At 46.7% G+C, this 23,858-nt stretch overlaps 1 protein-coding gene across 5 annotated transcripts in view; it reads left to right on the top strand.

Annotated features, from left to right (window-relative positions):
• The window catches only part of PATJ (PATJ crumbs cell polarity complex component), a 256,986-nt gene that overhangs the window by 57,373 nt on the left and 175,755 nt on the right, over nucleotides 1–23,858 (top strand). For all 5 annotated transcript variants that reach the window (XM_073544627.1, XM_073544628.1, XM_073544629.1 and 2 more), the window contains exons 13-18: nucleotides 792–868; nucleotides 1,429–1,485; nucleotides 2,135–2,269; nucleotides 11,958–12,119; nucleotides 12,813–12,878; nucleotides 14,610–14,750. In XM_073544627.1, coding sequence (XP_073400728.1) covers nucleotides 792–868; nucleotides 1,429–1,485; nucleotides 2,135–2,269; nucleotides 11,958–12,119; nucleotides 12,813–12,878; nucleotides 14,610–14,750 — 638 coding nt within the window. The remainder of the gene's footprint in view (nucleotides 1–791; nucleotides 869–1,428; nucleotides 1,486–2,134; nucleotides 2,270–11,957; nucleotides 12,120–12,812; nucleotides 12,879–14,609; nucleotides 14,751–23,858) is intronic.

Here is a 23,858-nt window from a genome sequence, read left to right on the forward strand (position 1 = left end):
GATTAGTGGGTGCAGCTCTGGAGTATAATACAGGATCAATAATGAAATATATGTACACAGTGACTGCAGCAGCAGAATAGTGAGTGCAGCTTTGGAGTATAATACAGGATGTAACTCAGGATCAGTAATGTAATGTATGTACACAATGACTGCACCAGCAGGATAGTGAGTGCAGCTCTGGAGTATAATATGGGATGTAACTCGGGATCAGTGATGTAGTGTATACACAGTCACTGCACCAGCAGAATAGTGAGTGCAGCTCTGGAGTATAATACAGGATGTAACTCAGGATCAGTGATGTAGTGTATACACAGTGACTGCACCAGCAGAATAGTGAGTGCAGCTCTGGAGTATAATACAGGATGTAACTCAGGATCAGTAATGTAATATATGTACACAGTGACTGCAGCAGCAGAATAGTGAGTGCAGCTCTGGAGTATAATATTGGATGCAACTCAGGATCTGTAATGTTATGTACACAGTGACTGCACCAGCAGAATAGTGAATGCAGCTCTGGAGTATAATATGGGATGTACCTGCAGTAGTTGACTAACTATCGTAAGTCACAGCATGTTTATTTTAGAAGGATTGAGTGATATTTTTTCACCATTGCCATCATACATTCCACTCTGAGGGCCCACGGTGACTCGTGTCATGAAAGGCCTTTGTGTAATTCTATGTGTGACATGACCATTTGCAGGAATATTAATGAACGTTGTTTAGATTTATTTGCTGTTTTTGTGTCCTGTCCAAACTCCATCTACAATAAACAATCATCACTTTCTTCCCAGAATCGGCCCCCTCTGCAGAGGCTGAAGCATTAAAGTTGAAGTGGGAGAAGCATCTTGGACCTGATTATCAAGTATTGGTATGTGCAGAAAGCCTCGAAGCCCCAATACATGTGATGCCATCACTGCAGCTCTGCAACCTGTGACAAGAGTCTCCACTAAGTCTCTAACTGGCAAGAACTCTTGCAAAACTGCTGGAAGTGTTGGCTAGCATTTCATCAATGTGCAGGGTGTCTGAGAAAGTCTATGGGTGTGAGGGCTGAAAACTAATTTATATATTCAAGTCCTAAAGCCAAATCAGTTCTCATACTTTGCACTGACGAGGGCCAATAGCCCAAAACACTGTCTGAAAATTGAGATTCTGATTTGGCTTTTATCCTAAGTCATATTACAAGACTCGTTAAAGGGTTGATTGTGACTTGTAGGATCGCTACTACCAACAGGTGGCGCTATAGAGTTCAAGTCCTCTTCCTCTCTGAAGAGGCAATTTGCATAGTCCTAAAAGTGAAAATTAAAGCAGCAAAAGAGAGAACAGGTTATTCCAATATTTGAGTAAAGTTAACTTTCAAGGATGTTTGACCTAATATCCAGGAATGTAATCATTTATATAATTACATTGTTTCTCTTTGTGAATGTGCAGGTGGTTGATCTGAATACTAAGATTGAGGATGATGAAGAGCTGCAGAAATATTCCAAGGTCAGGACTTAATTTTAAATAACCGGCTATATTATGTAGCACAATGTGAAGCATTTGTTATATATATATATATATATATATATATATATATATATATATAAAAAATTTTTTTCAATTTTATGTTATATGGAAACTTTCACGGTAATTTTTTTTTTACATGTGAGTAAAAGGATTGTTTAGGACTTGGATATTGATGAGTTGGGAGAATAAGTCGTGAATATTAGATGGGTGGGAGTCTGGCACCACTGATCAGCTGTTTGCAGGTCTGGCTGCAGCTCGGTGTTAAGTGTATGGAGCTCTGCACACTGTGTAGTGGCCAATCCTGGTACTGCAGCTCAGATCACGTTTACTTCAATAGGAGCGGAGTTGCAAGACCTGGTAATGGCTTCTCTGATACATTGCAACAATCCATCCGCTGTGTGAACAGTACTAGGTAACGGTGATTTTTCAGCCCTTTAGTATAAACAAAAATGTTTCCTTCCATAGAGAAAAAAAATGGGGATAACTATAAAATAATAATTTATGACATGAAGCTGGTTAAATTGTAGGTTTTATTTGGCATCTGTTCTCACAGGAAGTTGCATTTTTAGTGTTGGGTAATGTATCTGATTTTTTTGGGAGTAATTAGATCTTATATTTTTATCCCTAGCTTTTGCCAATACACACCATGAGGTTGGGCGTAGAACTGGACTCCTTTGATGGTCACCATTATATATCCACCATTGCTCCTGATGGTCCTGTGGCTAAACTTGGCATTCTGCAACCAGAAGATGAATTATTAGAGGTAAACGTGTAAATCAAGATGTAAATGTAATCTTACTCAGTGATGCAAGTTGTGTTAAGATAGTATACCTGCATTGTTGTGTGTAATAAAGCGTACATGTGAGTAGATATAATTAGCATATATATTCACTTTGGAAATACATTACCTATTTTTGTTTGCGTCCTATGTTACATGCTTTACTACCCTGAGCTGCACTCACTGTTCTGCTGGTGCAGTCACTGTGTACATACTATTACATTACTGATCCTGAGTTACATCCAGTAGATCGTTTATTATAAAAATGAAAAACATAACAATAATAATAACAGGAATATCAGCCAGAAAATAATCCGTATACTGAACACTAGTCCAGCCGCTCATTCTCTCCTCTTACACATATTATACATATGTACAGAATAATAACTAATAACTTACACCTTCCGGTCCGGTCACCAACAAACTAATAACAAATAAAATAAACAATAGCAAACAAAAACTACATACATACTTCAGTCCATGTCCAACGTCCATAGGCCAGATCAGGCAGTGTCAGTGTTTCCCCAAACACCCCAGTGTCCCATAGTCCCACAAGATAAACCCACCTCCCCCCTTTTCCCACCACCCAACCTAACACCTACACCCAAATCTGTATCCCTATATACAATATATACAGAAACAAACACTACAACACTCACAAATCACAAAGCCCAAGTTCGGCGCCTGCAGCTCTACATCACTGTATATCGATCACAAAACAAAAATCTACAGTGTCAGCGGCAGCCCACCACCAGGAAAGGAGATGACCAGACTAGGGCACACCAAAAGAAAAGCCCCTCCAGAGGAGAGCGGCCCTACGTGTGCCCAGTCTCTTATACTCCAGAGAGCGCACCTTCACCAGGTCACCGAGTATGGTCCTAAACACATCGTCCACTGGGAGGATTTTCCGTTGCGTCGATACTAAGCACCGTGCGTTCCATGTGTGATACCTAACCACTGCGCTAACTAGAAATAATGTACAGCGGTCTCGGCCACCAAGGTCTCTGAATGCTCCATAGGCCCATTCCGCATGGGAGAGACCGGCCAGCCGAGACCAGCCAATGGAGGCGCCCACCCTGTTGTACACCTCTGTGATGAAGGGACAATGAAGCAGGAAATGGTCCATGCTTTCCAGCACGGTACCACAATGCTCCCGAGGACAGTTGCTGTCCTCATAGCTCCTACACTTCAGATTGTCCCTCACACACAGTTTCCCATGGAAGCAGCGCCAAGCTAAGTCCCAAAACTTCGAGGGGATCCTGATAGAATTCAAAAGATGCAAACCCACCCCAAGATCCCGACTTGGGCAATCCTTGAGCACCAGAGGCCTCTGGAAATGGGTCAACAGAACCCTATTGTCAAGGAGTTTCCTTGGCATAGTCCTGATCTCCCACATTCCCAGACCCCCCCCCGGCGAATTACCTTCAGAACCAAGGTAGCGTAAGCTGGAAGATGTCCATAAGGTGTGCGAAGATCCTTCACTTGCCCTCCTGTCTCCCATTCCTGGAAGAAAGGCTGAAACCATCCTCTACAGGAGAATACCCACGGAGGAGCCCTCTCTTTCCAGAGGTTTGCAATATTGATCTTAATGAAGGTATCCACAAGGAATACCACAGGGTTGACCATACCCAACCCTCCTAGTCCAAACTGTAGACCCGAGTCCAGAGAGACTCCGGCAAGATGCACACACTGCCCACATAAATCAGTAACGGGAGCAGGTAAGTTTTGATCAGGTTTACTCATTCCCTGAGGGTCAAAGACCAACCCATCCATTGGTTCACCTTCTGAGTGGCAATCTCTAGCCTGCTGTCCCCATTTTGTTTGGGGGTAATCCCCCTGGCCAAATTCGATGCCAAGGACTTTTGCAGAGACTTTGGGTCCTGGAAGGGTGTCCGAGAGATCAAAACCAGGATCTCATCCTCCTAGCCAGAGACTCTCACACTTATCCCGGTTGATCTTTGACCCGGATGCCTCCGAGTAGCAATCTACCTCTGACATCAGCCACCCTGCCTCCTCGTGAGAGGAAACAAAAACGGTGACATTGGCATACGCCACCACCCTCGAGTGGCTTCCGGTGCTGCCCGGTCCATCCCGATCCCAGCCAACGGCCCACGCTCCACCCTCCTAAGAAGTGGGTCAATCGCAAACGTACAGCAGCGGGCTCAAGGGACAACCCTGGCGAACACCAGATCCAACCTCAAAAGAGCTGCCAATCCAACCGTTCACAAGCGGGAAACTCTCTGCCCCACCGTACAAAGTTTTAAGCAAATCAACACCCCCCCCCCCCCCACCCCCACCCCCGGCAGGCCATATCTCAGAAGGACAGACCAGAGGTACTCATGATTAAACCGATCAAATGCTTTTGCCTGGTCCAGTAACAGCATGTAACCCTTCCAGTGACCAGCCCTACCCTGCTCCACTGCCTCCCAGACACAGAGCACAGCACTAAATGTGCTGCGACCTGGAACAGAGCAATGCTGGGCCTCCGAAAGGAGTAGGGGTGCAAATTTCACCAGCCGATTAAACAGCGCCTTTGCCAGAACCTTCCTGTCTGCATTGAGAAGCGCTCTGGGATGCCAATTCTCAATGCACAATGGTCCTTACCCTTTGACAAGATGATCAGGGCAGACCTCCTCATTGACTTTGGCAGAGTGCCCGAGGAAAGACACTCATTGAATACCTCAGTCAAGAGGGGAACTAAAGCGTCCTTTAAAGGTCTTATAAAACTCAGATGTTTATCCATTTTTTTTTTTTTTTTTTTGGGCAGGCCCTTTAATCGCCAACTTAACTTCCTCGTCCCTGATCATCTCTGTCAAAACGTCAAGAGAGGGGTCTACCCCTGGTTCAGGAACGGCTTCAGCAAAGAAAAGCTGACATCTCATCCCAATCAAGATCCCTCTTCCCCAAGAGGTGCGAGTAGAAGGATCTGACAACCGCCAGGATCCCTGATCTGGATCGCCTCAGGGACCCCATAGTGTCGACCAGTCCTGTAACCACTTTACTATTCACTGACATCTTGTAGTTTCTGTAAGGATCGGGCGAGCGGTACTTCCCGTAATCCCTCTCAAAAACCAAAAATGCATATCTATCGTACTGACACCTCATGAGCAAAGATTTCACTCTGGAGATCTCCTCACGGCTACCTCCAGTTGAGACAAGATGCTCGAGTTTCCTCCTCAGACCCTGATACAGGCGGTACCTGTTCAGACTCCTGAGGCTCGAGAGCTGGCGGGAGAATCTCGCCACCCTTTTCTTGAACATCTCCCACCACTCTGACTTACTACTACAAAGATCCAGTAAGGGTACCTGGCTCTGAATAAAATCCTCAAAGGACTGTCTTATATCCGCTTCTTCCAAGAGAGATGAATTGAGCCTCCAAAAGCCTCTTCCAATGCGGAGGGTCTCTGTAAAATTCAGAGAAAACAAAATTAAACAGTCGTCGGAGAACTCCACCTCAACAACAGACACTGCTGAAGAGACAGGTTTTATTTAAAGGAGGAAGCTATCTATTCTGGACCTACAGTTACCTCTATGATAGGTGAACCCCTCGTGGCCTGGGGTGTGCCGAATGTGGACATCCACCAGGCGAGCCTCACTAGCTATACAATTAAGGGCGACGCTATCATAAGTCAGCTTGTCTCTGGAACCTCCTCTATCTCGGGGCCTCGTGACAGTATTGAAGTCCCCTCCAAAGACAACCTGCCGACTTGTAAAAGGGTAGGGCTTGATCCTCATAAAGAGACACTTCCGGTCCCACTTAGATTGGGGTCCATAGATGTTAATAAGCCGTAGCTCTTGTCCCTTCATGAGGACATCTAAGATCAGGCACCTCCCCATTTCTAACTCAATAACCCGTCGGCATTCCACCGGTGCGGTAAAAAGGACCGCCACTCCGCTATACGGATCGGCCGCAAGAGACCAATAGGAGGGCCCGAGTCTCCACTCCCTTTTAGGCTTTGAACACATCTGCCATATTTGGCAGTCTGGTCTCTTGCAAAAAGAAAATGTCAGCTTCAACACGGCTAATAAAATCAAAGGCCGCAAATCTGGCTGTATTTCACTTTATGCTGGCGACATTAGTGGACGCCAGCGTCAACGGAGTGGGTACCGCCATCATTGGTGATTGAGTTAGATGGCTTTCTTCTTCCCACTCCCCTTATCCTCTGCCTCAGAGGAGGAATCCTTCCCCCTCTTTAACGACACAGAGGTGTCCATTCCCACGTGTTTTTTTCTTTTTGTCGTCCTCGTCTCCGGACTCTGGGCCAGTCCCTCCCTCCAAGGACCTTACATTCCCAGAAGAAGGAGACTCGGCACCCCCTGTAAGCTCCGCTGAAGCCGGAACCTCACCCTCAGCTTCCTCCTCAGAGGAAGAGATGTTCTCAAGGGCTTGGAACCGGTTAGAAAGACCAACCAGAGGGGAGTCAGTTTTTCCTTCCTTAGGTACCTTGGTCAGAGCAGGAGATGTTGTTTTATCTCCCTTCTTTCTCTTCTTTTTGGTACCGAGCTTACGCTTGTTCTCTAGCCACTGCCTATTATCCTCATCCATACTTTCCTAATGGGAGGATTCGGAGGCAGTGGCAGTTTCTTCCCTGTGGATCCTCCTGACCTCCTCATCCAACTCATCATCCCTCGGGGCCTCATCAGCAAGACTGGCATCCAGGACAGGGGTCACCTCAGTAGCACGGGGCTCACCCTGCTCCCTCTCCTGTATGCGCTTGTCTAGACACCTCAGCTGGGCAGGCGTCTTTTTATTGCTTTTCCTCCTTGGCCCCTCAGCTCCCTCACCCCTGCTAGTCCCTTCCCCAGGAGAATCGGCCTCACGGCTTTCTCCTACCGGGGTCACGACTGCATTAGCGAAGGAGCGAGGACAACAGCTGAATGGGTGACCTAAGTCACCACACAGGTGGCACCTAATCTCCACACAAGATGCAGCAAGATGGCCGATATCCCCACACAATGCACATTTCTGCACAGTGCAGTTTGCACTGAAGTGTGTGGGGTCGCCGCACTTGTGACAGAGCTTCGGTTTCCCCTGGTAGAAGACCTGGATACGATCTCTACCCAGGAAGGCAGATGATGGAATGTGGGCAACCGTACCACCTGAAAGCTTAAGTTTTACCATAAACGTCCAGGCCCCTGACCAGATACTATACTCATCACAGTTTTTCTTTGGCATCTCCACCACTTCTCCATATCTGCCAAGCCACGTCATGATGTCACAACAAGAAAGCGACTCATTACAGTTCATCATGGTCACTTTCTTGACTTGATTTTGGCGAGACACCGCCTGGATGGCAAAGTCTAGCCAGCCAGGCTCATTTTTTGCCAACTCCATAATTCGACCAGAAGAGCTCAAGCCCCTCTGGCCGAACAAAGCTGACATCAAACTCAGGCGTGGAATAGGGATGTATCAAGGCGTAGATGTCCATAGCCTTGAAGCCCATCTTCAACAGGAGCTCCACAACCTTAGACCTTGGAGGACACGCATCACTGCCCCTCCACCGAAGACGGACCACATTCCTACGCACATTACCTGGCCCGGCTGTCGGAAGGGACCACAATGTATTTCCCCATTTTGCTCTCGGAAGGCCCCGAGGCCATGCCTCTCTATCCAGAAGGATAGCTCAACTTCTCGACCCTCTACCGTTAGTGATCTCTCCCCCTTCTTTAGAGCCTCCAGGAGACGCCGCTGCAACATGCTGTCCCCAGAGTCCGGAGACAAGGAGGACGCCCTATTTCCCCCGGAGGTGACAGCGGCATAACTAATAATGGGTACTGCCACCACCGGGGGGGGGGGGGGCAACCAGACCAGTGACCACATCAACACCAACAGTATCACTATTACCCACCTCGATAACACCCTCACTCTCCACCAAACCAGCAACCACACCACTAGACAAAGAAATTTCCTCATCCACACCTCCCACCACATTCACTCCTGCTGGACCAGTGACAACATGGGGTGGTATTTTGACCTCCGCATCATCAGGCACATGGGGCTCAGTCTCCTCCACAGAACTGGAGGCGACTTCACCCCTGAACTTACAGGTGCCCTCCGCATCATCAGTTGGTATTTTTCTTTGCTTCACTAGGCGCCGCTGATCTTGCGCCGCTGATCCTTTACATCAGGATCTTGCTGACCAGCAGCGCCAACGCAGAACAGGATCTTGGGAGGATCGGAACGCCCAGCCCCGACAGCCCCCTCACACTGCGGCCACTTCTCAACTAAGTGATCAGCGGCAACAGCAATCAGGGGCACCGAGGCTACCGGAGCTGCCCCCGACACTGGGCCGCTCCCCCCTCCCACTGAGGAGCGCACCACAGTCTCGTGGCCTAACCGTATACCCGCCGCCGGGCCGCCCTCACTGTCCAGCCTCTCGGCTGATGCACCTGTGGCCACATCCCCGCTACTACAAGCAGAGACGGAGCTCTGCGCCTCACTACCGTGCTCTGTACTCTCCCAGCGCCTTTTCATCGGATCCACAGCAGAACCCGGGCTGGGCTGGGCAACGGGGCTTATGCAGCGAGCTGACCCTGCAGCTGACTCAGGGGGTACAGGGAGGGGGGCATATACATAACTCTCCACTTCCTGAAGCTTTGGCTTATTTTTCTTTACCTTTTTCTTCTGGTCCCCAGGTGCCTCCTCTGGTAAATCATCACCAAGATGGAAGTTCTGAAGGCACACTGGGGACTCCAGGAGCTTGATCTCCGCCATGAATGTCGCTGTTGTCACTGTCCTCCCCAGAGCCAGCAGAACTGTGACCAGATGCCAATGTCGCCTGTCCAGCAGGGAGCTCGCTGCATGTGGCCTGCGCGTGACTTTGCAGGCTGCCAGGTGGGGCTTTCTGCTGGTCGTCGTCATCATCATCATCCACCTGGCTCTCAGGCTGCAGCCCCATCTGCCTTTGCTCTCTGTTATCAGCCATTTCTCTAAATCTGTCCTCATTTATTAGTTTCTCTTTAAATGGTCCACTTTTTTCCTCACCTTCAGCTCATTAATTTCAAGCTTCAGTTGCATTGCCTCCGCCTGGAGTTGGGTCTTCCTGGGTCTGGAGGCACCTGCAGCTTTGGCACTTGTGCAGCGCAGAGCCTCCTGATGGTCTTGCTCGCCTCTTCATACTCACGGAGGTGGCTCATGACCCGGGAGGCATAGGTGGACACAGACTCCTTTGGTTTCTGCTTCCCCCAACTTTCCTAAGTGAGGTTTGCCTTACCTCCGTGAGCACTCAGCTTTCCTCCGGGAAGGACCACCATCTTGCTGGTTTCTCTGGGTCTCTGCAGACCTGGGGGGAGTAGGAGCCACATTGCTGCGACTCCTGGTTGAGCGTCTGACCCCCGAGTCCTCTGATGTGCAGGCCGGTTGCTGGTTTCTTCTGCTCCCCGCCGGCCTGGTCCGGGAAACAGAAGCCTGGGACTTGGCTCCTTCACTCATCCCAGGAAACCCACTCCCTCCCTGGGTAGGAGAGAGAGCAGGTCCCTGGGTGGAGAGGTGTTGTTTCTCAGAGCTCAGGAGCACAGAGCAGGATCAGCAGCGAACACATCCACAATTAGCACAATGAGCAGCAGCTGAACAGAGCTGCACTCGCCATTCTGCTGGTGTAGTCACTGTGTACATACACTACTGATCCTGAGTTACATCCTGTATTATACCCCAGAGCTGCACTCACTGTTCTGCTGGTGCAGTCACTGTGTACATACACTACTGATCCTGAGTTACATCCTGTATTATACTCCAGAGCTGCACTCACTGTTCTGCTGGTGCAGTCACTGTGTACATACATTACTGATCCTGAGTTACATCCTGTATTATACCCCAGAGCTGCACTCACTATTCTGCTGGTGCAGTCACTGTGTACATACATTACTGATCCTGAGTTACATCCTGTATTATACCCCAGAGCTGCACTCACTATTCTGCTGGTGCAGTCACTGTGTACATACATTACATTACTGATCCTGAGTTAAATCCTGTATAATACTCCAGAGCTGCACTCACTATTCTGCTAGTTATTTCAATGTGTACATACAGTCGTGGTTAAAAGGTTTGAGAAACACAAATTTTGGTTTTCACAATTTGCTTGTGTTTTTAGATATTTTAATTGGGCATTTCTATAGTTATTGAAGTACAATTATCACCATTTCAGAAGTTTTTAAATATTAACAAATACATAAAGTTTCTGTAAAGTCTTAATATTTCCGGTGTTGACCCTCATTTCCCCAGACTTCTGCCCTTCTCCATAGCAGCTGGATATTGGCTTCTGGGCCAAATTCTGACTTATGACCTATTCTTGCCTAAACAGTGCTTGGAATTTATCACAATTTCCGGGGGGGGGGGGGGGGGGGGGGGGGGGTTGTCTTTTTTTTTTTTTTGAGGATTGACTGCAGGTTCTCAATTTCTCAATGGGTTTCAGATCTGGGGAGTTTCCTATTCCTGGATCTAAAATGCCAATGTTTTGCTCACTGAGCCACTTATCACTTTTGCCTTGTTACTTAGTCTCTATCATGCCAGAAAAAGCATCATCACTACCACATTGCTTCTGGATGGTTGGGAGAAGTTGCTTTTGGAGGAGGTTTAGATCCAATTCTTAATTCATGGCCATGTTTTTTAGGCAAAATTGTGACTGAGCCCCCTCCATGGAGGAAAACTCCCCCCATAAATGAATGGTCTTAGGAAGCTTTAGTGTTAGCAGGCACAGGACTTCTGGCAGCGCTCATCTTTTCTTCTCCGGGCAATCATTCTTCCAGCTGTCCCAAACAGTCTGAAGGTGCTTCATCAGAGAACATAACTGTACTCCTGTCCTCTGCGGTCCTATCCTTGCTCTTCCTGCAGAATGTCGGTCTATAGGAAGTACAGGGATTGGGTGCAGATGACCGGTCGGATGTGTTGCTCTAACTGTATACGTAGTCTGGTAACAAATCTTGATAAACTTTCCTGCTGTGAGACTGTTCTCATAAAGCCTATCAGGATTCGGCTCACGTACATTTTGACCTAAAGAGCTATACTGTCATGTCAGTACTCCGTGTGCACATAATTTAATAACCTCAAAGGGCTGTTGGATCAGGTTTTGTAGGAAATTTAATCTTGCTCTGAAAGAAATGACATATTTTGACACAAAAAAAAACCCTACTAAAAGTACAAGACGTAATGTTGAGTAAACAGTGAAGAATGTGTCTGCAGAAAAGTTTCAACGTAGAGTCGTAATGGTGTCGCTGGTTGAGCTGGTCACAGCCAACACATCGCCGCCGTTTCAGATTTGTCTGGAAATGTGCCGCATTTATGACGATTTTGTATTTTATTTATTTTTAAACCAATCTTGGACAAAAAATGTATGTCTTACCTTCCACATATTCAGTCTCAAACACTTCATTATCCATTGGAGATAAAAGGAGCACACGCTGCAAAAACATTGAAACTTGAAAACACCGAAGAAGATACACCAGGAAAAAAAAAAAAGTTGAATCCCTTTCAAAATAAATTGACCAGTACTGATCGTGAGTTACATCCTCCTAATCAGATAATAAAAAAAAAAGCAAAAATTTCCAGATTACAATGTTCTACTGTCTTATCGTCTGATCCCCATTTGGAGCGTATAATTGCCATACAAAAATTCACATGGTCATTGTATCGATGTGTCCCATAAACAATGTAAACCTACTTGCTATTGCTCCACAGGTGAACCAAGTCCAGCTCTATGGAAAGTCTCGCCGAGAAGCCATTTCCTTCCTTAAAGAAGTTCCCCCTCCATTTACACTGGTGTGTTGCCGCCGCTTGATCGATGATGAAAATGACAACTTTGTGGACAATCCAAAAGACCTGAGGATCCAGAATGATATAGTAAGTTTGCAGCGGTGACGGGCAGGAGCTGTCACTTCTGCACTTCATGATTATCACCAGCATTCCAAAAAAATAACAACTCCAATGTTTAGGTTCTTTGATATTTTTAGCCTTTTTTTTTTACATGTGGTTTTAGTTTTTGGCCATTGTTTGGTGCTTTGAGCATCATTTTAAAATTTTGATCTTTAGCATTTTTTTTTTATTTCATATCAATATGAGATAAACATGATTTTAGATTTGGGGGTTTTGCCACAGGTATTCTCATTATTTGGTATTTTGAATATTTTTGCAGTTGGTTTAGACATAATGATGGTTTGTAGGCATCTGCTGGTTATGATACAAAGCTACTGTACCTCTAGGGGTGAGAGCAATGACAAAATGCAAAAGTTACCAAACTAGCCAAAAAGAATGAGAACAGAGAAATGGTCTGTGGTCACCCTCTACAGAACCACGCCTTTATAGAGGTTGCATTGCTAATTGTTGATCATCAGTACTTGTCGTCTGTTCCAATAGCAGAATAGCAGTAAAAACTCATTCACAATCGGTGTTGCTTTATAACTGGACAGGGTGATTGACTTGGAGTTACATTATGTTGTGTGTGTGTGTGTGTGTGTGTGTGTGTGTGTATATATATATATATATATATATATATATATATGTATATTATTATTATTTATTTATTTTTTTCTCTAGCTAGATGAAGACGATCAAGTTTTCACGTCTCCAGATTTAGCAGCAGGTGACGATTATCCGCAAAAGGTAAAGTGTATTGAACTTTTTGCAGAGTTTTGCACCGATAAAAATAATCTGTTTTACATTAAACCTTTTTTTTTACTACATGGAGCTTTGCAAATGCTATTACTTTATTTTATTTATTTTTTTTGCACTAGTTTATCTGACATTTCCATTTATGTACAAGGCTCAAGTCACAATTCTGCTGGTCCCCCTTTCCTAGAGAGCAGGGAATTGCAGGAACTCTGACAGTGCTTAACTGTTAGGTCTGGTGTCTGACAGCAAGGACGAATTACACTTGTGCCTGTGTCTGAGGGCAACCAGCAGAAGTTTGAAAACAACCTTGGTTGTGAGTCAAAGAAAATAGTTACATAAGTTACTGAAGTTTTACAAAGGTAAAAAAATAAGTCTTCTCAGTGCCTGATATTTTATCTGAAATTTTAAAAAGTTTAGAAATGTTATATATTTTTACGCAACTTTTCAGATACTATTAGGCTATGTTCACATTTTGTGTTTTTTTTTTTTTTTCTTTTTTCCCTTCGGCAGGCAAACCCTGCTGTCTTGTCAGTAAAGAAGCTGCTTACAAAAAGCACGTTTTGCTGTGTTTTTTTTTTTTCTGGCTATTTATTTATTACTGTCTGTGTTTTTATTTGGTACATTTGTTTCTCATGCATGCTGATAAAGTTTAGTGCATAAAAATCCATGATGCAACTTCCTGAGGTTTTTCCACCAAAAAGGCAGCAAAGCTTGATATCTGCATTTTTTGCTGTTTTTTTGCACTTACTCATTGCTTTCTTTGGGTGATAAACGCCGAAAGAATTGACATGCTGCAGTTTTTCGGTTCAGTCAGGAAAAAACCCAATGTGTGTGCATGATATTTCTGAGCTCTCATAGCTTTTGCTGGTACTGTAAAACGCAGCTTTTAATTTGCTTAAAAAATGCAGCAAAAATGCAATGTGTGAACATAGCCTTAGGCATTAGTACTGCTGTATGCTTGGATCAGAAGATTTTGCTTAGGGGTTTTATAATGTATTCTTGCCTGTAAACCTCTGCTGTTCCAGAACTGGAGAACTTCTGAAAAAGATATAACTGGACCTCATGGGGTCTGTGCTCTCTGCTGTGGCGTAACAGTAAGATTGTCTGCCATTGTACAGGCGACCATGGTGGACAGCTCCTATTGAATTCAGTTGTGATCCAGCATTGAATATAGATAACTTCTCTTGCCCTCTGCTGTCGCTTTACAGTTTCTGCATAGCATCCGGACATTGCGATAGTAATGTCTAATATTCAATGTACCAAGATTTACTTTTCCCTTATCTTTAGTAAAATAATTTCTTTTGCTCCACTCGCATCCAGAGCTGAATTCAAAGTTCTGCTGGTTTAGTTTACAGGTTGCAGGAGCTGACATCTGACAGCTGCCCTCTGCTGGCTCAGTGTCTGCACCGAACATGCTTAATGCTCTGCATTGTGGGTGAAATCGCCAACATCTTGCTCTGTTCGAGGATCTGAATCTAACAAGTTTCTGTGTCTAAAATACTTTGGTGGATTTGGCCAATTCTGTTTGCTGGTAGAACAGCTCCAGGCCCGCGCTGCCGGCTGAATTTTCAGGTTTGCTGATCCAATGCCATTATGGCATATTCTAGCGCCTCCTCTCAAACCTCGGACAATCTACTATCCGCTCCTCCAGCTGGCGGCCACTTTCCTAGTTTTCCCGTATTGCTGATAACAACAAAGTTAATATTTTACATTTCGTTGTAGGAACCACCGGACGATGACTTGACCCAAGTCCATGAGGCCGACGATGAGGATGGAGAGCTGACCTTGTGGTCTCCAGAAGTTGACATTGTGGAATTGGAAAAGGACAAGCGGGGCCTCGGCTTCAGCATCTTGGATTACGAGGTAAGCGTTTCCTGAGGTCCTTGGCCGCCGCTATATGAGGTATGAAAAATGCTCTACAACCTTCAGGAAATGGCTTAAAAACATGAGCTAATAGACGTCGGCTTTGTGTGGGATCAGCACTCGAGGTATCCGAGAACTGCACTCAGTTGCAACAGATATGGGACATGCTGCAAAATCATGGGAAATTTGCTATCGGCTATTTCCCATTGAGCCATGTCACAAATGCCACATGAAGGCAGACCCAACCTTAAGGAGGTTAACCGAAGTAAACTATGTCTTTTCAAGGGTTTATGCAAGAAAAATATATATATATATATATATATATATATATATATATATTTTTTTTTTACTAGAAATGGCTCTGCTCAGTTCAGATGAATTTGGCCGAACTGCAAAACCAGCCATCATCCAAAGACAAATTGGGCTTTGCTTTAGGAAACGCAAGACATTTTTTTACATTCTTGTTTTTTTGTTTTTGTTTTTTTTTTAAATGAGCATCAATAATTTCCTGTTTTCATGTCTTTTAGGATTTCATTTGCACCCATTCGTTATGTTGGTTATTCTCATATGCAGATTAGTAAAGTACAATTTGTTTTTAAAGTGTCTGTTTGCCTTAAAAAAGTTTTCAAAATATTCTATTAGTGTATGTTTATGTGCTAGAGGAGTCCCTCTATTTGGATCAGCGAGATTTGGGAACAGTTTATTGATCATCGGCCAGTGACAAGCGCCTTTCTATTTTACTTTGCGTGCACCATTCTCTCTACTTACCGACTGTGGATGGGAACACTCATGAAAAGCTTGTTTCAGTGTATTGGCGCTGTCCCTTGTAAGACTGGTTCAGAATGGAGCATCGGTCACTACAGATGAGCAGGCATTCATTGGTAACATGTGGGGACCATGAAATGCCGTGCAGTGAAATAAAAAGTTATCCAACTTGGTTACGTAACTTTTGAATACGCTGCTTAACGGTTGGACAATCCCTGTAGATAAAGTGATTCCTCTTCCTAGCTGCTTCTCTAGTGCACTCCTGGTCATTACAGATGTGAAAAGGTGAATTAAAGGGAAGAATCTCGTGAGTGACTCCTTCCCTGCAGCAGGAAAACATACTTAAAAAATAAACAAACCTTTTTACTCTTCGCCACGACAGCACCCACTGGAGGTATCGGATCCGCCCATTTGGAACAGGAAACCCTACAGGAAAGATAAAAGGGGCGGTCCGCCTTTCCTCCTCAGTTTTGGTTTCCTGTTCCAAATGGAGCAGGATCCTGCAGGATCTTACCTGGGCCATGCATCCGCCTGTGCGGTCTCTTCGGGAACGGCAGGGGCTGCGGTCCGGAGGCAGCGTCGGGGGAGACTCCGTTTGACGGCTCCCCCCTCGTCTGGTGGCATAGTGGTAATGGCCGGGTCCGGGGAGGGCCGCCCGGTCTTACCAGGGAGCGCGCCGGTCTGGCATCCGGGAGATTTCCCCCCCCCCCCCCATTCCCATCGGTGGGGGTATAGCGTGGATGGTGAGGCCATGTGCGCGCGAGCCGCGTGTGTTAATAGCGGTGGCGCGGGAGCAGGCCGGCGCCCGACGCTCCCATACCCCGGAAGTAATGGTTGAACTTCCGGGGTAAGATGGCGATGACGCGGCGCATGCGCCCTGTGACAGGGCGACTTCCGGGGCAACGATACAGATAAAACAGCGCTGCAGCGCTGCAACATTGGAACATGTCGTCCCCCGCAGAGTCGCAAACCCCAGCAGGGGATTCAGCTGGGGGCAACTCCACCAGGGACCGCAGCGCCAGGACGGAGACTGCCCGCAGGAGCGAGGCAGCAGAAACCCGATCCAAACCGTCTCAGCCATCTGAACCGGTATTAAGCTTCACTGGGTGAGTGTGCAAAGCATATGCTCTACCTATTAAGCTAACCTCCTCTCCTCCCCCCCCCCCCCCTCCCCCCTCTCTTTACCTTTGACCTCCCGTTTCAGTCAAAGAAAAAAGGAAAAACAAAACATAAAGAATGTGCATTATGTTCAGAACCTCTCCCTGACTCCTACCCCAAAAAACTCTGCAAACAATGCATGAAAGAGACCAGGCAGGGGCCGACGATATCTTCTCAGGATATCCGAGCCATAATTAGGGAGGAAATACAAGCCATCAACCGCGCCAGCACTCCCGCAGAGTCCAGGCATAGAAAACAGGTTATTGTCAGTTCAGAGTCAGAGGAAGAACAGGGGTTAAACTCAGGCTCCGCATCCACGTCCTCATCATCATCCTCGGAGGCGGAAGGACGCGCATGTTTTCCTCTGGACAGCGTAGATAACCTGGTAAAAGCGGTTAGGAATACTATGGGGTGTGAAGAGGAAAGGGGAGCCCAGACCGCGCAGGACATTATGTTTGCGGGATTGGCAGAAAAAAAGAGGAGATCATTTCCAGTAATACCGGCAATTAAAGATCTCATCAAAAGGGAATGGGAAAAACACGACCAGAGGGGTTTTCTCCCATCCGCTTCAAAACGGAAGTACCCGTTCACTGATGAAGATCTATTAAAATGGTCTAAAATACCAAAGGTGGACGCTGTCATATCCTCCACTTCCAAACAAACCTCGATCCCGGTCGAGGACGCAGGATTGTTAGCAGACCCATTGGACCGAAAGGCTGAATCCTCGCTCAAAAGGTCCTGGGAGTCCACCACCGGGGTATTCAAACCCGCAATAGCCAGCACATGTACTGCTAGGTCAATGCTGGTATGGCTAGATCAATTAGACCAGCAGATTGAGCAAAGAGTGTCAAGGGAGAAACTGCGTGCAGCCATCCCGTTGATAAGAGGGGCAGCTGCCTTTATGGCAGACGCTTCAGCGGACACCCTAAGACTTGCAGCAAGGTCGGCAGCCCTGGTAATTAACGCCAGACGCGCGCTTTGGATAAAAAGCTGGAAAGGGGATGCACAATCAAAGTCCAAAATTAGTGCAACCCCATGCGAGGGTGAGTTCCTCTTCGGAAAAGCCTTAGACGAAATTCTCGCCAAGGCAAAAGAAAGGAAAAAGGCCTTCAGTGATTCTCCCATTCCGTTTTATAGGAAAACCTTTAAAAGACGGCCATTCGGGAGAAGAAGACAATCGGACAGAACGAGATGGGCCACGAAAGACGAAAAGCAGAAGGGTACCATCTTCAGAGGGCCAACATATAGGAGAGAAAAAAATTAAAAGTTTAGACCCACCGGTTGGGGGCAGATTAAAATTTTTTTTTACCAAATGGGAACAAATTACGTTAAGCCCATGGATTTTGAATATAATCAAGGAAGGAATAAAGATTGAATTCCTTCGAATCCCCTATGAGTTCTTTGTTATAACTCGCCTTAATTCCTCACTTCAGCAAAAGGCTCTCGAAGACGAGATTCGAGTCCTGCTAGCTAAAAAAGTTTTAGTTGACGTCCCTGAGGAACAACAGGGTAGAGGCTTTTACTCTCCCCTGTTTTTGGTGTCTAAACCAGACGGTACATTTAGAACCATTATTAATTTAAAGAAGCTAAATTCATTTATAAAAAATTATAAGTTCAAAATGGAATCGATTAGATCCACTATAAAGCTTCTTTTCCCAAATTGCGTAATGGCAGGGATTGATTTAAAAGATGCTTATTATCATCTCCCTATACACAACAGATTCCAGAAATACCTAAGAGTCGCAGTGGAAGTCGAGGGCAGGATTCGTCATTTCCAATACGCGGCCATGCCCTTCGGGCTTTCCACGGCACCAAGAATATTTACCAAGGTGATGGCAGAAGTGATGGCCTACCTTCGCCAAAAGGACACACTAATTGTACCATATCTAGACGACTTCCTAGTAATTGGGAATTCAGTCAAACAATGTACTGAACGCGTGACTGACGCAGTCTCCTCTTTTCAGAGCCTTGGCTGGATCATCAATATCCAAAAGTCCAGACTCGATCCGCAATCTCTCCAGACATTTCTAGGATTTCAACTAGATTCCTTGACCCAGAGATGTCTACTACCCCAGGTAAAAATCATCCTCACAAAACAAAAAATACAAGCAGCTATAGATAAACCACGTGTATCCTTAAGAGGAGCAATGTCACTATTAGGATCACTAAATTCTTGCACCCCGGCAGTCCGGTGGGCCCAGTACCATGTCCGTACACTACAACACCAGATCCTCCAGGAGGATAAGCGACATAGTGGTCGTTTACAGAGCAAAATAACCCTGTCACAAGAAGTCTTGACTTCCCTAGAGTGGTGGTTAGACGATGACCATTTATGTTCAGGAGTCCCATGGGTTATAGTTCCATCCTGTATTGTAACCACCGATGCCAGTCCCCAGGGCTGGGGAGCCCACATGGAGAATGGGTTTTATCAGGGAAGGTGGAGTAAAGAGGAATGTGATTACTCATCTAATTTAAAAGAACTGACTGCAGTGTTCTATGCTTTATACAATTTCCTTCCGCAGCTCCAACAGAAGCATGTAAGGATCCTGTCGGACAATACCACCACAGTGGCATATATAAACAGACAAGGAGGAACTCGATCAGAGACTCTGATGTCTTCAGCGGCAAAAATTTTAAACTTAGCAGAAAACTATTTTTTGTCCCTCTCGGCCCTTCATATAAGAGGCGAGAGCAATCAAAAGGCAGACTTCCTAAGCCGTCACACTCTACGACAAGGAGAGTGGTGCCTCAATCGGAAGGTCTTCAGGGACATAGTAGCCGCATGGGGACAACCCGAGGTGGATCTTTTTGCCACAAGGGAGAACAGGCAGATAAAAACCTTTGCCTCCCTATCTCCGTCAGATCACCCAAACATACTGGACGCCTTTCTAGTTCCATGGAATTTCAACCTAGCGTATGCGTTCCCTCCATTGATCCTCCTACCTCAAGTAATTCGGAAGATCAGAGACGACAAAGCAAGAATAATCTTAATAGCACCATTCTGGCCAAAAAGACCGTGGTTTTCGTGGCTGCAGATTATGTCGATAACAGATCCTTGGGTCCTTCCGACTGCCAATCTACTCTCCCAAGGCCCCTTTTTCCACCCTCAAGTGCTCAGCTTGCACTTGACGGCGTGGAATTTGAGAGGCAGTTATTGAGGACAAGAGGATTCTCGGAGTCCTTAATTGCTACACTACTACAAAGTAGAAAACAGTCCACGACCCAGATTTACATTAGAATATGGAAAAAATTTCTTCAATTCCATACAGTACCTCATACAACAGAAGTTCCGATAATCCCAATCTTGGAATTTCTGCAGAAGGGGAAAGACTTAGGCTTAGCAGTAAATACACTGAAAGTACAAATATCGGCATTAGGAGCACTATATGGCCATAATATAGCAGGCAACAAATGGATAACTCGTTTTATTACAGCATGTGAACGAATAACTCCAATCCACATACCCTCCGTCCCTACATGGGATCTAAATCTGGTCTTAGACGCCCTAACGGTAGACCCCTTTGAGCCGATCGACACAATACCCTTCAAATACTTAGCACTTAAAATGGCCCTCTTAGTATCACTAACCTCAGCTAGAAGAGTGGGTGATATTCAGGCCTTGTCAATAGATCCACCCTTTTTTCAAGAATACCAAGACAGATTGGTATTAAAACCAGACCCTGCCTACCTGCCAAAAGTGGCAACAAAATACCATAGATCTCAGGAGATACTCCTCCCAACCTTCTATAAAAATCCCTCTACTCCGGAAGAGCAGAGGTTCCATACTCTGGACGTCAAAAGAACTGTCCTAAAATGTATTGAGAGGTCCAACAGTTGGAGGCAGAGTAGGGCCCTATTTGTTTCATTTCAGGGCTGTAAGAAGGGGTATGGAGTCACGAAGAGCACCATTTCCCGGTGGATCAGAGAGGCCATTCGTTTAGCCTACTCCGCAAAAAACGAAGATCCTCCAGGGAACATCAGGGCGCATTCCACCAGGGCAATGGCAACCTCTTGGGCGGAAAAGGGAGATGTTCCGATTGAAACTATATGTAAGGCGGCAGTTTGGTCATCCCCTTCTACCTTCTATAACCACTACAGACTTGATCTTTCATCAACCTCTGACTTAAGCTTTGGCAGGACTATCCTTGGCACGGTGGTCCCACCCAGGTGATGGTCTCTGGAATCTCTCCAGTGGGTGCTGTCGTGGCGAAGAGTAAAAAGCCGGATTACTTACCGGTAATGCTCTTTTAATGAGTCCACGACAGCACCCGTTCACTTCCCCCCCTAAAGATATGAATAGTTAAAGTATTACCAAATAATGGATAAGAAAGATGTTAAAATAAGAGAACATTGCCTAATCCTTGGCGGTCCTTCTGGTACTCTGAAACGTAAAACTGAGGAGGAAAGGCGGACCGCCCCTTTTATCTTTCCTGTAGGGTTTCCTGTTCCAAATGGGCGGATCCGATACCTCCAGTGGGTGCTGTCGTGGACTCATTAAAAGAGCATTACCGGTAAGTAATCCGGCTTTTCTTACAGAGTGGCCAATGTTCAGCAATGTGACAGGTCCCCTTTTCCTATGTGCATTTCTATCTTGGTTGGGGGACTGTATTCTGTCATGTTTCCAGCTCTTTTTTTTTCCGGATTCTCTACATCCTGGCGGTATGGGAATTGCCCTTTTCTCTAGCCACCTTCAATGACAGCTACATCGGAGGATGTCGTCCCCGCCCTAATAGGGGACAGGAACACAAAGAGATTAAATACCCCTCCCCTTCCTGCAACCACCAGTGTTTTCCTGTCCCCTATGGGGCATGAAGAGGTCTACGATGGTGCTGCCGTGGCCAGCAATCTGGAGCACCCCACGTCAAGTAACAGCTGGAGATACCTGTCAGATGCCGGGCAGCCAAGGTCGGGGGCCTTGCTCTCCTCCGGTGGCTGCTCCCGTCTCTGCCTGCATGGTGGGACTCGGGACTCTCCTGCCTCTCCTGCGCCTCCTTCGGGGGGTAATGCGGGGCGGTGATGTGCATGCAGGGGGCCTCCTGATAGCTCCCCGGCTTCCTCCTCCTCCATGCTGCCAGTTCCTGGGGGCTCACACTGGCAGGGGGTGGCGTTCCTCCACTTCGGGCGTTACTGGGCTTTCCACTGGGGCGCGCGTCGCTTAGGGGTGCACGTCACTTCCGGTCTGTCCCTATGCGTTCCACGGTGGAGCGCGCGCCGGGGGGGCGCATTACTCCTGGAACCGGAGGTCACATTCTGGGGCGTCCTCATGTGTTTCCCCCCATTGGGCCAAAGGGAGGAAGAGGTGCACAAACAACGCTGGACCCTCGATTTTTCAAGGTCCAGGTGAGGAGATCACCATGTAAGACACCGGTCTGACGCTGACTGTAAACGGCATGGACGGTGACAAGCCCTCTCTCTCTGCGTCGGTGGAGCCCAGCATACCCCCTCCTACTGTAAGTAGCAAGCGTCGGCCCTGGCTATCCAGCATTTATTTACTAAAATGGCGTAGCATACCCCTCTCTCTCTAATATGGGGAGAAAATGTCTCTGACCCTAAGAGGACCAGCCACAAGTGTAAAATGTGTGCTGCCAGACTCCCTCGACATACGGGGAAAATTCTGCCCGTCCTGTACGGAGAGGTCCTTCGCGCTGAGCAGCCCTCTCTCCTGGATAGCATCAAATCCCTCATAATACAGGAGGTTCACTCCTCCATGGCTCCCTTCTCCCAGACCGCCTCCCTCTAGGAGGAGGAAGAAAGCTCCAATAGAATCTGACTCAGACTCAGGCGAAATTCATTCCTCGGATTCAGAGGACGCTCGGGAGATTGAGGGTTCCTCTTCCACGTCCACACCTAAAACCAGGGAACAAAAAATATCACTTGGTTCCGAGAATATGGGTGAGCTAATCAGTATGGTTAAGAGCTCCATAGGGGTGGAGGACGAAGAAGTTAAATACACGGTACAGGACGAGATGTTGGGCTGAAGCCCAAAGAAGGTGTCCTGTACACGAGAATGTACAGAATCTGATCCTCCATAAAAGGAGGCCTCCCTGAAAAAAAAAAAAAGCCTATCCCTTTGAGGACTCCTCACAGCTGAAAGATCCAATGGATCAAGGAAAAAAAATTATGTATATATATTTTTGAGAGCTTATCAAGGAAGTCCTGGGACACCTCTACAAATCTGCTAGAAGCTAATATAGCTTCCGCATGCCCTGTCTCTATGATTACGCACAGACTCGGTGCACCTCAGGGGAAAAGATACCTGACTCCCTACCCCTACTGCAGAAAGCAACAAGGTTCCTAGCCGATGCTTCCAATGGCGGGCGCTAAACAACTTGGGACCAGGACGGAAGACCAGCCTGTAATTCGCAGGTCTCTGGTAATTCTTTAATGCATCGGCTCTTCTAGGCTGAGCGTGACTGCTCTCGTCAGGTCCGGGTAGCCGCAAAAGCGGCCGTCCTTTCTAACTCCTCTAGATGAGTGCCCTGGTTAAAATCCTAAGGGAGGCAACTTATCTCCAAATGGCGGGCCATCCCCTTCCCCTTCCGACATCCTTGTCCCTAACCATCAACAGACCCCAGATAAGCAATGACGCCCGGTTGGGGGTCGTCTCTCGCTCTTTTTTTTCACCCGCTGGCAGTCCATCTCCACAAATCAGTGGGTCCACCGTACCATACGAGATGGACTAAAAATTGAGTTCAAGAGTCCTTCCCCGTAATTCTTAGGGGTAACCTCCCTACAGCCTCCACACCTTCAGGGCTCCTTACCAAGAGATCTGCTCTGGTAGAACACGAGGGTGCCAAAGCGGGAGAAGGACACTGCCATTACGCACGTCCCTTCCTGGTGACGAAGCCATCAGAGAAAAACCGAATCATCATAAACCGGAAGCCGTTAAGCGAATCGGTCTGGTACAGGCAATTCAAAATGGAGTCAATCAGGCAGTCCCGCTCATCGGACAGAACTGGGTAATGGCAACGGTAGATCTAAAGGGTGCATATTACCATGTGCCAATCCATCCGACCATGTATCTCTCCAAGATCATGGCGGAAGCAGTGATTTTCATCCAGCGCCAGGGGATAGGCGTTATCCCATATCTGGATGACTTCCTCCTCACTGTAGGAAAAAAAACACGGCACTCCAGAGAAAAAAAGGAAGGTTGTTCGGTGCTCCTCACTGTACCATCTATCTCAT

This window comes from Dendrobates tinctorius, unplaced genomic scaffold (assembly GCF_039654945.1).
Source record: "Dendrobates tinctorius isolate UK_male_01 unplaced genomic scaffold, ASM3965494v1 ptg000138l, whole genome shotgun sequence".
Classification (NCBI taxonomy): Eukaryota; Metazoa; Chordata; class Amphibia; order Anura; family Dendrobatidae; genus Dendrobates; species Dendrobates tinctorius.